The sequence below is a fragment of the Lytechinus pictus genome, chromosome 8, assembly GCF_037042905.1.
Source record: "Lytechinus pictus isolate F3 Inbred chromosome 8, Lp3.0, whole genome shotgun sequence".
NCBI classification, from domain to species: Eukaryota; Metazoa; Echinodermata; class Echinoidea; order Temnopleuroida; family Toxopneustidae; genus Lytechinus; species Lytechinus pictus.
Window position 1 is genome coordinate 4605719 of NC_087252.1, and position 15668 is coordinate 4621386.

Genomic DNA, 15668 nt, shown 5'->3' on the forward strand with positions numbered 1-15668 from the left:
TGGAATTTTCCAATTCCCACCCAAGGAAAAATATGAAATATCACACCCGCCCTACACAAACGCGCCCACGTAGACACACACCATGTGAAATTATCACACACACACCCTACTCAAACGCGCCCACCCTCTCTCACACACACACACCATGTGAAAATATCACACACACCCTACACAAACACGCGCACCCGCACACACCATGTGAAAATATCACACACACCCTACACAAACACGCGCACACACACACACCATGTGAAAATATCACACACACCCTACACAAACACGCGCACACACCCACACACACACAATGTGAAAATATCACACCCACCCTTCACAAACGTGCTCATCCACCCACACACACCAGCATCTAGTACTACAATCATCACCTCTATCTCCGCCGTCGCAACAATTTTTTATTGATTAAAAGCCATTTTTACATTTACTTTTGTATCTTTAGAACAATGTATACAATGACTTTATCAACATGATCAAGATGGACGAAATTTTTATTCAAATACAATAGATAGAAAACCCCTAAACTTATTAGTACCGAAGCGATAGAACCAATTGAACTGTCTGTATTATTTTGAATGTGTACTGTAACTGCGATTATATTTTGTTTATTTTGTTGAACGGAAATAAAATCTAAATCTAACCCCTAAATTAAGCGTTATTTAGCGAATGTAAACATAATTATACTCGCAATATTCGATAATGGAATGGTAGATTGTCTGATTTACATGTCATTCATTCATTATTCTTATTCGCTGTATCTCGTTCATTTAGACCCTTGAAGGAATCTTCCTTAAACTATGCATGGCGGACGCACAGGAGACGGGATCAAACGTGAGTATCATACGATGAAAGGCTTCAGTGGGATGCCCCACGAGATATCTGAATTCATGTATGTGCATCCGTGCTTCCATAAATTATGGGGAAAGAGACACCATTACTTGTGTTAACCAAATATTAGATGATGTCCACCAACCAGGGTGGAATCGAGATTTCGATCTGTACGCATGAATTATTAACGTTATTGTCTCATTATCATAAATTCATTTTTTTTTTCAATATACAATTATATCTGAAGTAGGTATAATCATAGTAGCTCCTTGGTATAATATCTACAGTGTTTATGCTTCGATTCGATTGCACATTAATTGACTGAGCTTCCAAAATACAGCTACTGCACTGGGAGTTTTAAATTGCATTTTATTGACTCTGATTTCAGCAAATTATACTCTTAAAGACTTACCTATGAAAGCTCAAGGCAGACGTTAAAGTGCTGCAGTCACGGCAACGATACCCGAGTTTAACCGATCGATGATATATCATATTCGATCAGGAGTCATTTTATGTATGTGTGACTTTGCCTGTTAGAGAATTATATGAGAGGAATGAAGATAGGCCACACCCTTTTTGTATCAGCTGCTGATTCTCAAAATGGCTCTTTCAATATGTTTAACACCCACCCCACCCTATTTCGTCATTCCTTTGTCAGTTCGTAATCTAAACAATGTTTCAACCAGGCATTAATCATATCAATCTGTAATTGAGTCATATATATAATACTTAAGGTGACCTGTCAAAACTATTATAAAGAAGTCAAATGAACATTGAAATTTCAAGTCCCTAAAAGTATTTATCATGTTTATTGTCCTTTTCAAATATATAAAATAATTTGGAAAAGAGGCGATACAGGGAAGGAGGGATTAGAGTGTGGGTATCCCCCCAAAAAAACCTCCAGCACCAACCTTCTGAAAACCTAAATCCGCTCATTATGTCATCTCGGGGTTTTTTTTCTCATAGGGTGACGAGGCTGTCGACGTCGTCGTTGACATCGAAAAGCCTTCCCAAGTCGAGATCGCCTTGCCTAAGGACATAACGGAGGAGACCACCCTCCTGCTCCCCAACGGAACACCTAACGGAGCCCCAAACGGAGTGGCCAATGGGCATTGCCTCTCGTACACCAACCCGACATTCAATCACGTGACCCCTGCGGCTGACCCTACCGATGACTTCATTGGTAGATCTCGAGCTGACACAAAGTCTGGCATCCCAAAGTACCATTACGGTAATATGAACATTTATCACTATTTCATTTTGATTACTGAAGCGCTTGAATAATATCGTATTTGCCATTTAAAGCAAAAACTCCATAGTCTGATTGAAATGGACTCTAAAAGTATTTCTATCACACAGGCTACATACATAACAACAATAAGGATAATACATTATCAATATATTGATCTTATTACCAGTATATTTTATTGTTTTTATTGATTAGATCAACTACCTTGGGAGTGGAGTCATTTTTTTCCTAGCTTCATGAGCATGTGGGCTCTTTTCGTCAAAGACATAGTTAAACTAGGCAGGAATCCCGGGTAAGTAAATTAATACTAGTGATGATGATACAAATGATAACAATAATTAGGATGATAGTTGCTGAACAATTATGACAACTTTTAATCATGATAATAACATGTCATAATAGGGAAAGTTATGTTTTTCTTCATTTTGATAGTGATAAGATAAATAAGTATATCAACAATAAAAGTAAAAACAAGAATATATTTCGTTAAAAATTCCTCGTACTTATACTGTCCTAATCAAAAGGGGGTATAGAAAATGAAGAATAAAGAGAATGTGTAGAATAGATAAAGAAGATGAGGACAATTTAACCCGTTGCTTACGGAACCGGTTTGTCCCTGTGTTAAACATATGGGATTCAAAGAATTTCGGAGGCAACCGGTTAAAAGCACTAAACTATTTCGTTTTAGGTTAACTGTCTTCTACTTCATGGTACCAATCATCGAGGTCAGTCTCTTCTATCTTGCCATTGGAGGTACCCCAAGGAACCTTCCTGTCGCCGTTGTTAATCATGAGATCCCTCCAATCCTCAGTAAGGAGTTCCTCAACCAGTTACCTAATGAGACAATTATACAGGTGTGTGCTATTTATTTAACTTATTTTAAACCGAATTATGATTGAATTGACAATCAACATGATTGTAAACAAATTCATTCTGTAAATATTTTATCACACACATATTCGATTTGATTTTGTACACTCTAAATTCCGAGGATTTAAAATGAATTCAGATCGGCTGTGAATAGTGACCAGCCGAATATGGAATTGATTTCAAATCTGATAAGGATTAACTTAATTCAAATCGTTTGGTCACTCTATACTATTCACAGCCGATCTGGATTTATTTCAAATTTTTGGAATTTAGGGTGTATATTAACATAGGCCTATATATTTCATTGTCACAATGGGTTTTTCTGATCATTTTTTAAAGTAAATAATCGTGAAGATTAGATGAATTCGGGGAAGAATGTGTCACCATGCGGATGGATTGTGGCAAAAATAGTAATGTGAAGAGGAACATTCATGGAGAATTAAGACAGAGCGAACTAAAGTCATAAAGGTGTATATTTATTCGGAGATGGTTGGCATTTAGAAAAATAATGGATATTGTAAATGGTAATGGTAGCATGATGATGGTGTAGCAAGGGTTCTAAAATCTACACATAAAAAAGTCCCATGTTATATACTTACTTGTGTTTCTGCTCTTAACCCTTGATATGATAGAAACCAGTGGATACAATGGACGAGGCATTGGATAACATCAGAGAGGGTGCATACTACGGGATCATCGAAATACCTGAAAATTATACCACATTTCTTCTCAAAAGGTAAATATGTATGTATTACGTTCGACTAAGATGTACAGAAACAGAAAGGACGAAAGGAATCTAAAAAGAAAGAAAGAAAGAAAGAAAGGTATGGAAGGAAGGAAGGAAGGAAGGAAGGAAGGAAGGAAGGAAGGAAGAAAGGAAGAAAGGAAGACAGAAAGAAAGAAAGAAAGAAAGAAAGAAAGAAAGAAAGAAAGAAAGAAAGAAAGAAAGAAAGAAAGAAAGAAAGAAAGAAAGAAAGAAAGAAAGAAAGAAAGAAAGAGGGAGAAAAGTAAAGAAAGGAATGAAGAAAAAAAAAGGGAAAGAAGAAAGAAAAAAGGAAGGAAGAAAGAAAGAAAGTAAGTGAAAAAATAGCTTTGTCGAATAACTGTATAATGTTATTTCCCACCTTGCTATTAAGGAAACAATTCATTATAATTCCATTTACATCATTGTGTTCATTTTAGATTTACGAGTCAAGGGACAATTGATAATGCGACGTTGGATGGGAGCAACATCAAGGTCACTTTAGATGCAACAAGTAAGTTATGTCTTTTTAGTTCTTACAACTTAAAAAAGAGGTTGAAGGTCACGACATTTTCCGGATGAAAGCACTTTCCTTTTAAAAAGATTACAATTCAAAAAGAGCATCAAATTTCGGCTATTAAGGGCGCCCTGTCACCCCCCCCCCCCCCCGAGACACGCTAGGTCATTTTGTCTCTTAATCGCCCTGACGCCCTCGCTTTTTCAAGCAAGTGAATTATTCTATACACACTTAAAATGTTGGGCAACATACTGTCCACTGTGTTGGGTATTAGGTTGGATATATTCTTGGCAATTATTATCCAATTTAGCAAATTTATTAACCAATTATTAGTTTTTATTACCCAATTTGGGCAGATTTTAACCAATAATTGTGTGGACAGTATGTTGCCCAGTATGGGTTAAAAATTTTGCCTTCTTTGCCCAACCTTTTTAATATTGTAATCGTCGTATGATGCCTTAATTATTTAAAATCTCATCTATTATCGGCATTGTTTTCTATCTTAAACCGATGACTCTCCGGGTTGCAAAAAATGAGACGTTTTACACTCTTATATTGTCATTCTCGCAATCATTGAAATAACCAAGAAAATAACATTAATACTATTATTTTATTTCTTCCTTTTTTTACAGATCAACAAATAGCCATTACTCTTCAAACAACGATATTAGAAGCTTACAACGTAAGTTGAACGAAATTGTCTTACAGAGAATACGTCATCCCTTTTATCAGTAACCCACTGGGCAATTTGTTACCGATTACCAATTTTACCGGTTATTACCGGTAATATCACCCGGAAATTTGAGTAACACCAAATATTACCGTTATTACCATGTTATTACCGAAATTATAATTCCTGTTGATACCTGTTACTGTTATCACCCTGATGAAACCTACATTTACCTAGTTACAACAGGGTGATGAGGGGTAATAAGGGTAATGTTGAATGACTTTGATTGGTTATAACATTGCAAACTTTAGTAATAAGAGCAATCTTACAGCAATCCCAGCGAAATTTTCAAAGTCCAAAAAATTACTGTTATCACCCTGATGAAACCAACATTTTACCCAGTTACAAACAGGTTGATAAGGGGTAATGGGTAATGTTGAAACGCTTCCATTCCCAGACAGCAAAGTATCTGGATCACATACGGTTCTTATCTGGGATATCTGGGTCCCATATGGGCCCACATGGAACCCAGATGAAAACATATACTTGAACCCACATGGTGCCCAGATAGGACTCAGATGGAAACGAGACCTCCAACCCATGCGGAACCCATTAATATTGGGTAAATGGAGTAATATCAGATGGTAATATCAGGAAAATGCTGGGAATATTAGTTACTCATGAATATTCATTACTACAATAAATGGCCAAAATTTTTGCTAATATAGCTGTAATAATTAATGTGTTTATGTTTATGCAATTATTCCACCCAGAAAATTTTCAGAAAAATGTGTAGTTTATATATCATATTAGTCATAATCATGACATTAATTTTAGAAAAATGTTTTAGGGTTGAATAATTGTTAACCATAATTTGTCAAGTGTTGTAAACTCGCTCAATATATAGAAGTAAATGACAGGGTTTGGTGGATAGGTGTAGGATAGGATTAGGATTAGGATGTAGGATTTTAGGATAGGATAAGATGATATGGCTTAGAGTATGGAGTTGTAAAAATGTGCTTTAATGACCCTAATGACACTAATTGTTTTTTTAATGAGCCGACATTAATTGGGTAATATTGGGTAAACAGAGTAATATGAGGTGGTGATATCATTAAAATGCTGGAAATAGTAGTTACATCATACTGAGAAATATTGGGTAAATGGAGTAATATCAGGTCCAGGTAATAAGAGGGAAGGATTGGTCTGCTATTTCCCTGTTATTACCCACTGTTGTTACCGTAGTAATATCCATGTTATTACCTGTTACAACCCGGGTAATGTCAGGTAAAATGCCCAGTGGGAAATTAGTATTAGGAATAATCGAGTTTTAACTCCATTTAAACTAGAAAACTGTTTCTTCTAACATAATTCATTTGCGGATACACCAGCAGGTTCATAATATCAAACTTTTACTTACCAAAATCTAATGTAAGGTAAACTTTACTATATTCTTTTATTTCAAGTCTTTTGAAACGTGCCTTGCCTGGGGGTGGGGTCGCTGCCTACAACTTTCCTTTCATGCACGATGAGGGCGTGTTACTAATTGTCTGGACATTCCATCTGTACGAAACAACTTCGGAATTTTGTCAACTTTTATTAATCTCAGAACCTTGAACCTTCAACTAGTTATCAATCATGTACTTAAAGGTGTATGACGATTAGGATGGCGTATACGATATTATGTTAATGTCATCTGAGATTCATAAATTTTGATTTTGAAATTTTGATATTGCTTGTACATTTTTTCGATTGAAAATATAAAATCTTCTTCTCTCTTTTTTTTCCCATCCAGAATTTTATATCGTTGACTTTAGAAGACTACGGGATTAACCCTGCACAGGCGCAGACACCAGTTGTAGTAAGTTTCCAAATAAGTTATGACGTCACAAGTTGCATGGATTATGCCTTCCGATGTTAATAATGAATGGCTAAAAAGGAAATTATAAATACCACAAATATTGATGCCTAATTTCGCCAGCGGCATCAGCCAATCAGCTAGATGATTGGTCATTGGTAACATTTCATTAATCAAACACCACTTTCATATTGGAACGTCACATGTGATATTCTGGGCCCTATGATAGGCTCATAGCATATCAAGATTAACAAAGTTTAAGATTTCTCATGCAGTAAGCTAAACGCTGACATCCCCTTTACTTGCTTTAAGTAAAGATGATATTTGAAAAGATTGAATAATTTAATAGCGTTGCAATAAAGTCTTACAAAATAGTTATGATCGTTGTGTCAATTTTTGTCTCGCAAGACATAGCAGAGCGAGACTAGAATAGATGCCGCTTTTCGGCGGCAGCGGCGGCACCAACATTGAAATCTTAACCAAGATTAAGTTTTTGAAATAATTATCATCATTAATTAGAAAGTATATCGACCTAGTTTTTAAAACTAGGACAAAAGAATCATCAAGTATTACTGAATATCCTGTTTGAGTTTCAGGTCACATGATCAAAGTCAAAGGTCATTTAGAGTCAATGAAATTAGACCATGTTGGGGGAATCAATATCGAAATCTTAAAAAGGTTAAGTTTTTGAAATGTCATAACTTAGAAAGTTATGAACCTAGTTCATGAAATTTAGACATAAGAGAAATGGTATATTACTAAAGATCCTGCCTCAGTTTCAGATCACATGACCAAGGTCAAAGGTCACTTGGGTCAATGAACTTTGGCCATGTTTTGGGGTGGATTTTACTGTGATATCAGATTAGCATTTCCCCTTTGTGACATCACTATTTTTGTTAAATAAAGGCCCTTTTTAAAAGCTGATCTTATAGATGTATTCACTGTATGCTACTGTAGGTCCTCTATACCATAAGCATGTATACAAAGGATAGTATCCTATAATACATACGAAGATTGTGTCCTGAAATGTTTTTTTCAAATTCCACAGTAAAATATAATAATTCGATTTCTCATTGTAAGTGTTATGCTTTATGACGGATTTTCGACCACATCATTCAATAATGATTTCCATATTTCTAACAATCAATTCAAACTGTGAGCAGGTGAAAGGAAATATTCTTAAGATTTCTCAATTTTGCCATTTTAATACGTACTTCTATGCTATATATGCGTAAAAACTTAAGATGTTATACTGACTGGATTGAAATAAATAATGAAGCATATAAGTTTCTTGCAAAGAGCCATTTTTTAAGTAATATAGGTTCAGATCTACTGAAGATTTCTTCTTCAGTAGCCAATCACGGTCAGTGTAACAAATGGATGTTGTTCAAATATTTGACTAGGAACCAATCATAATTTTTCATTCATAATTGCAATACAGTGCAAAATTTTGTAGTTCTTTTTAGTTCGCCCACGCTTGTAGACGTTACCAGAAGAAACAAAAATATTGGTTTCTTGCTTTATAAAAAGCACTATGAAAAAAATTTTTATTGTAAGCTTCTGTAAAAAGAATTTTTGGAATTTTTATTTTCCTTAAAAAGGTTCAGGAATATTACTCGGTGAATTGTTTACATTTGCTACCGTTTTAGATGCATACTAAAAAGATATTTCATAGTGTGTAAAATACTTTGCATATACAATACTTTATATTTGATTGATGTGGTTTGAATATGTTCTTGTTTCAATAGTTCGTTGAGCCCATCTATGGAAGCTTGGATGCAAGTTTCACTGAATTTATGGTAGCAGGGGTTGTCATCAGGTAAGAACAAGGTGTTGAAAATTTGTCTCACAAATAAATGTTCAATAGACCTCAAAGAAAGAGAGAGGGGGAAAGAAACCGTGAAAAGGATCATGGGTTAAGTGTTAACCTTGCAGAATACCCGATTTTAAAGTTCCAGTGTAACTTATACGGATTACCAGTCCATGAAACTGATTTCCGGTTTAAACGTAATAATATGCTTACCATAATTTCACGTAATTAACCATGTTTATCCGTTTTCCTCTTTAAATTCTGTCAGTTTTAAACAATGTCTCTCTTAATATAATTATGATCATGACCAAACGTTGGAAATATTCAGTGACATTTTATCTCATTTTTTAACAGTCATATGATTTGTAATAAAGACGATATAGGTTAGCTTGTAATTTGATTAATCTAGACAATGAATCGAAAATTAATACGCATAATTACATTCGTGGACATTGGTGACTCATGGATGTCGCAATAATTCATGGACTTATTACAATGTTAAAGGAGACATATAAAACAAATCATAAAAAATATATCCCCAGAAAATGTTGATAGGCCTATTCATTTTACAAAAAAACAGAGAAACGGCGATAAGAATTAAGCTCGGAATTAATTTGATAGATTTGATGTGATTTGAAATTTTTTTCACTCTTGTTTTATTTTACAATTCAGAATAAAACATACATGATAAACATGAAACCTAAATATACTAATTGAATTACATATAAAAGTGAAAAAGAGAACATGACTAAAAAAATAACAAAACATATTAATTTACTCTTTTTCATAGTATCATATTCTTTCTTGCCGTGGGCTTGACTTCTGTTACTTTCGTGGTGGAGAGGAAAGAAGGTTTAATGGATAGATCATGGGTCGCTGGTGAGTAGCTCATCTTGTTACATCTTATTTCAACTATTTTTTAGCATGATCAGGCCATTTCTACTTTTGTGAGGACCTTATAAAGAATAGTTTCTCTAGTGGAAGATCCAGGATTTTGAAGAAGATGTGACGCAAATAGTAAATTTGAAAAAAGAGGGGGCGCAGACAACAATTTTCTTCGATTTAGCAATGTTTGGGTAATTCTTAATATTGGAGGGGGCGTGCCCCCTTGCGTTGCACCCCCACATGATTTCCCTTCTTGTTTCTCGTTTTCAGTAGCAAGAAAAGGAGAAAACTGCTAAATTTATGAGTGACAAAGTTTTCTGATTGCACACATGAAGTGTCTGAGCTTACACGTGAGAATGATTTATTTTTAATCTTCATTGCTCTTTAATCAATCAATCAGTCAGTCAGTCGGTCAAATAAATGAAAATGTTTTTATAGGCAACGTGTGGATGTGTTGAAAAAAAGTTAACACTGACAGCTGTCATTTTTGTAGCCGATATTTTTATTCGTGATTTTTAACCTTTTTTTCATTTCCCTTTTCTTAATTTTCGCATAAGGTGTGAGCACTGGGGAGGTGACTATCGCTCATGTTTCCACCCAGTTCCTCGTGATCTCGGTCCAAATAGCTGTTGTTCTCATCTTCACTTTCATCGTCTTTAATGTAAGATATTTGAAATGGTATTTTGAATAAGCAAATGCGAACAAATACGAATATACTGTTTTACATATCATAAAACAAAAAATGTTATAGGAAATCCTACCAAACTTTATCAACTCATGGTGCATATGTATGGAATTGATGGATCCACTGAACGCAAGGCTAAAAAGTATATGAATTTGATTTTTCCTTAATCATTATCTCATTATATATCAATATAATAAAACGTTTTTTTTTATCATTTGGTAATGAAATTATATTAGCCAATTTTCATCTATAATTATCATCTTCATCATAGAACATATCCTATTTATGTTACCTTAGAGCGAATCAAGCCAAATTAAGTATCTTCTTCACAAACGTTTCCTTAAGCAGTAACATATTGCATCTTTTTTCCTGACAGAATAAGGCTATTCATTTCGATTAACTTCACCTCGATATTCTGATTTCCTTTACTACAGATGACGAATGAAGGGAATATTTTTCTGATCGTATTGATGTGCATGTTACAAGGGTTATGTGGTATGTCATTTGGTCTTCTGATATCATCTGTCTGTGATACCGAAGCGGGCGCTGTTCAAGCTGCTCTAGGTTCCTTCTATCCAATCTTGTTGCTCAGTGGTGAGTAATGCTTCAGCCCCTCTTCTCCCCTCCTCTACCTTTACAAATTAACTATGTATAATAATGTGAAATAGACTATGAAGTTATGATTTTACATTCTTAGAAAAATTGTTTCTTAGATGTTTTGATACTTGTGCCATATTTCATGTATTTGGAACCTTTAAAGGTTCCCTTAGAGGTTCTAAATTACCTTAACAAGGCACTAACAAATATATTTAGGTTCTTTATAAAACTATTTAAGGTTCTTGAGCATTTAAAGAACCTTTTGGGAACCCCTTTTCTCAAGGGTTCCAAATATGGTACAAAAGTGTTCCAATTCACACTTTTCTAACAGTGTAACAATTTTCAGCCCCCCCCCCTCCCGCCTTCAAATTCGTTCCACGGAACCTGTTTAACTCCGTTGATTACAACTAATTAATTTCCTCTCTTTCTCTTTTTAGGTATCATCTGGCCGATACAGGCAATCCCATATCCATTATATTACATATCACTTGCACTACCACAAACATATGCAGCCGAATCGTTGCGTGCCATAATGAGCAAAGGTAAGATTAACACATCATTCATGTTCTATTTTCTTATCTTTTTTATTGGAACCCAAATTCGGATTCAGATATTTGAATTGTCCATGACGCAGCAGTACATAATTATAATGACATAATCCGACCTTAGAAAATAAGAACTATAATCCTTTTTAATGCAATTATACAGAGCGAAAATTAGATAACTAAACCAAAAACCCTGTCAAAATTGAAGGAAAACAGAGGAACAAAGTATTATGATCTTCTGAAATATTTGTAATACCAGCGCCATATCATGACATGCAAGTGTTTTTTTTAAGTTTTGATATGCTTTTTGCTAGTCTACTGTGCAAACCCTTCATTCAAGTTAAGGGGTCTGAATGCACAGCCTACATTGACATGTGTACAAAAAGCCCTCTTGCTCCAGCAAGTTTTATATGTGCTAGTCTTGTGGGAAAGACCCACTTGGTCGTCAAAGTTTTAATCAGGGTCTGTGCCTACAGACCGTATAGCTTTTTTCTAAGATTTCCAAGACCCCCCCCCCCATACAGTTGTTGGTCAAAAGTTAGTGAACCCCACCACAAAATGCACTCCTTCATGCTGAGTGTTGAATGTAGACAACAACACTACAATGTTCGGCGAGCCCAGAGAAACTCTTTATTTAAAATGATATTATCACCCAACTTAACAACTAAATATCTAAAACATTTCAGAAATTGAGCAATTTGAATATTTTCATTTTCTGGTGGGGTTCACTAGCTTTTGAGCACCACTGTATATAATATCGTCGTGATTTCAATATGCACTCTTAAAAACTTTTTTCTCCCCCCGTCCCCCTTTTTTTTTTACAGGCTGGGGCGTTGATCACTTTGAAGTTTGGATTGGTTACGTCATAACCACAGCTTGGTGGGTGATACCATTAGCTCTATCTGCTTTGATATTACACATTAGGAGATAGATCTTCCTTCATAGGACCTGGGTCCAGTTTACATAAAGACCTCTTTTTTGTACATGAACAATTTTTATAACAAGTTAACTATAATCCAATCAAAGTGAATCATTTCAGTAACCTTAGCTTGAAACTGTTATTTCAAGATTCAAGATCATTTATTGTCATGTATAAAAAATATTAGCCAAAAGTTTATTATAACATATTTTAGGAAATGGGCACCAGTATATCTGCATCGCCATTTGACTTTATCAGAGGGGGGGGGGGTCGCAAGGTGACTTTAAACAGAGGCAATGCCAGGGTATGTTTATTGTGGATGGGGGACAAGACGACCCAAACTACTAGTAACAAAATGTGTAGGCATTTTTTTTTCTCAATTGAACTAATGAATGTGGCCCTCTTTCTACCCTTCTTTGACCAGACTTCTTTTTCTCCGTTTTCGTTTCTCCTCTCCTCACCCACCCCCCCCCCCCGCCCCACTATGGTAACCATGGGGAATGGCACCCTCCCATCTGCGTCTTGTTGGGGGCTGCGCCTCGACTTAATTGGAATATAACTATGGCCAGAGTGAATTTACAAGAAAGCTATTTTTTGTTATTATAATAATAAACATTGCGCCTCAGAATAGATTATTTATAGTTATTATTTAAAATTGTGCTAATACATACATTAATTAAATAATCATTGATAATCTGTGTATTACCATCATCATTTTTTTTCCTGTATTAGTATTGTTATGACTACTTCGAGAGAAAATAAAGAAACTTGGTGATATTGAGTAATAGCACATCTATTTACCGAGTATTTTTGGCAAAAAAATATTCCAAGTCATATTCTTATTGTACTTATGTTACAAGAAATTTTTAAAAATCAAAATTTATTCAATATTTCAGATATTAAAGACAATTACTGTGTATATAGTGTTTGTATTCCATCCAGTATGTACATTCATGTGAATATTAATTTATTGTATATAGCATTTTCATTTCCAATATGATTATACTGAAACATTTCAATGAAACAGATTGCAATCAAAGCACTGTAAAATAGATAAAAGATGAAAAATTTAAGTTTCATGACAATCAACTGACATTATTCTTCCTTGGTGAGATAATTTAGACTATCAAAGAAATCACAGGGATATATAGCAATTACTTCATAATGCTTTAAGGACGTTCCACAGTTATGTTTGTGCGCATTATGATCTGCGCATAGTTTACACTCTGCGCGCTGACGTCACAATGGATGAACAGGTGATTAACTAGCTGCGGGTACGAGCTGATTTTTCTCATCTTCTGCACTTTAACTGCAGATCCGATGCGATATTTCATGAAGCTAAAAAATGGAATTATTCCAAGGACCATTAAAAAAAAAATCTATACAATTTCAAAATACTGTAGTGCTGCCAAGAATCACGAATATTACCCCGAGTTTGAATAAATAGTAGAGTGGTTTTGATTTTTTCTTCACATAGATACAAAGCATTCGGCGCATTTTTGGTGTTTTAAAAAGCACATTTGCTCTAATAAAAATGCTGATAGTTTAAAAACAAGCACATGAACCCCTATTTTTTAATGTTTGTACCTCTTAGATATACCTTCCTCTACAACTCTGCAAATTTTGGTGAAAATGTCATGGATTTTGAATAAAGTGCAGCATTTATTGTACTTTTGTAGTTTGTTACTGGAATCTCACATTTCTTAGATTGGGATTTTGTTATCTTTTACGCCATTTTTAAGAACTGACAGTGCTGTTAAACTCAAAATTGCAAACAAGTAGCACTATAAATAGATTCTCCATTCTAACGATAGAATTATTAACTCTCTTGCAAAATTTGATGACTTTTTCATGTATTTTGACTGAGTAATAGAGGTTTAAACTCATTGTAGTAATCTTGGGCGGTCTAAAAATACAAAATTCTTTTGAATGCGCAATTCTTAAGAACATCAATTTGGGTGAATTTTGAAGCTCTATAGCAAAAAATCAAGCACATGGACCTATGTTAATTTTTGCATATTTCGAATATTAAGGTTCTAAAGTATCTATGTGCAAAGTTTGGTGAAAATGACATGGATTTCACTTTAACTGTGGAACGTCCTTAAATACTTAATTACATAGTCAGCTATGACAAAACAAAACGGGTTTACTCCTTTTGCTCTTTATCTGTATCATTTCATTTAGATGTAAGGTTATTTTGTATTTCAGAAAACAGTAGGCTTTGATAATTCTTTTCATGTGAAAATATAATAAGTTACGGATAGCTGACCAAAGAAACTTCTTTCAGTACTTGATACCGTGGTCAATTTCTACAGAAACAGAGGTCACTTTTCTTTTCAAGGATATTTTTTTTTCTTCCTTGATAACGCAGATTGAAACATCCAAGTCTTTTCAATAGTGTACATGTAATCTGCTACCTCTTGATTGTGTGAATAATATAAATATGTGCAACATGTCCACTTTTGCGCAGAATGTAAGAGAGAGTAACGTCAAGACTGGTTAAATAAAAATATGTTTATTATAAAGATTCTGAGCGTACTCATGCATTTTTTTAAATCTTTTTAAATGTATATACACACTGTATAACTATATATTTTTACTAGGAACTTTTACAATTTCTTTCACCATGTGTAATACATGTATGCCAAATAATAGTACATGTATTTGAAATGTACAGTGTAATTATCAAGCAGTGTTAATTACACCTTGTATAATTCTGTAATCTATTTTTGATAATTGGATGAATTTTATGATCAGAATGATAGCTTGATAGTGCAATGATCTATAACTATTATTTGCAATAAAGTGTACTATCATTTGCCAAAGAATGATACAAGTGGTCTGTCTATTTCATGTTTTCATCTCGTAATAGGGCCTAAAGACAAGTTTTAAATACGTTAACACCCACCGCCCCCCCCCCCCTAATCTCACATTAAAATAAAGTCAAATTTAAAAACATTTAAAACCAGCTACAAACAACTATATTTATATATTCAAATCAAGCACTCTAATTTTAAGTAATAAACTGTATATTTTCAGCAGACTTGTCATAATTATTACATAAGTATTATTGCTACTTACAATATATTTTGCATGTTACAATGAATGTTTAATGGGTATCACCACCAAATGAGATGTTTTTTTTTTCTCTTGCTGATTATGCATGTTTAACTTTGCTCCTTTATTATTGTCTCTTGGTGTCTTATGTTTGTTTTAATGCATTTTTGTCGATTTTTTTATTATCATATGATGAATGAAATCAATTAAAATTGAATAATGATCAATGTAACCTAGTAAATTGATCAGCTCTATGATTACATGTGAAGGTTTGTGAAACAGGGTCCAAATAGTGATTTTTTAATCAACCAATCAGATTTAAGAATTTCAGTAGCTATTAACTGTTATTACAAGTTTGGTATCATAAGTTTTATGAAACAGGTCCCTAAATGGGTTGAAACAGACAACAAATGAAAATGTGCCT

At 34.2% G+C, this 15668-nt stretch overlaps 1 protein-coding gene across 6 annotated transcripts in view; it reads left to right on the forward strand.

Annotated features, from left to right (window-relative positions):
- LOC129267397 (ABC transporter G family member 20-like) overlaps positions 1-15015 on the forward strand; it is a 30113-nt gene extending 15098 nt beyond the window's left edge. For all 6 annotated transcript variants that reach the window (XM_064103415.1, XM_064103414.1, XM_064103410.1 and 3 more), the window contains exons 8-21: positions 784-843; positions 1807-2071; positions 2285-2381; positions 2778-2943; positions 3592-3695; positions 4142-4215; positions 4851-4900; positions 6684-6749; positions 8495-8565; positions 9347-9435; positions 9999-10102; positions 10561-10720; positions 11161-11265; positions 12093-15015. In XM_064103415.1, coding sequence (XP_063959485.1) covers positions 784-843; positions 1807-2071; positions 2285-2381; positions 2778-2943; positions 3592-3695; positions 4142-4215; positions 4851-4900; positions 6684-6749; positions 8495-8565; positions 9347-9435; positions 9999-10102; positions 10561-10720; positions 11161-11265; positions 12093-12199 — 1518 coding nt within the window. In that variant the 3' untranslated portion in view covers positions 12200-15015. The remainder of the gene's footprint in view (positions 1-783; positions 844-1806; positions 2072-2284; positions 2382-2777; positions 2944-3591; positions 3696-4141; positions 4216-4850; positions 4901-6683; positions 6750-8494; positions 8566-9346; positions 9436-9998; positions 10103-10560; positions 10721-11160; positions 11266-12092) is intronic.
- Positions 15016-15668: the final 653 nt, after the last annotated feature.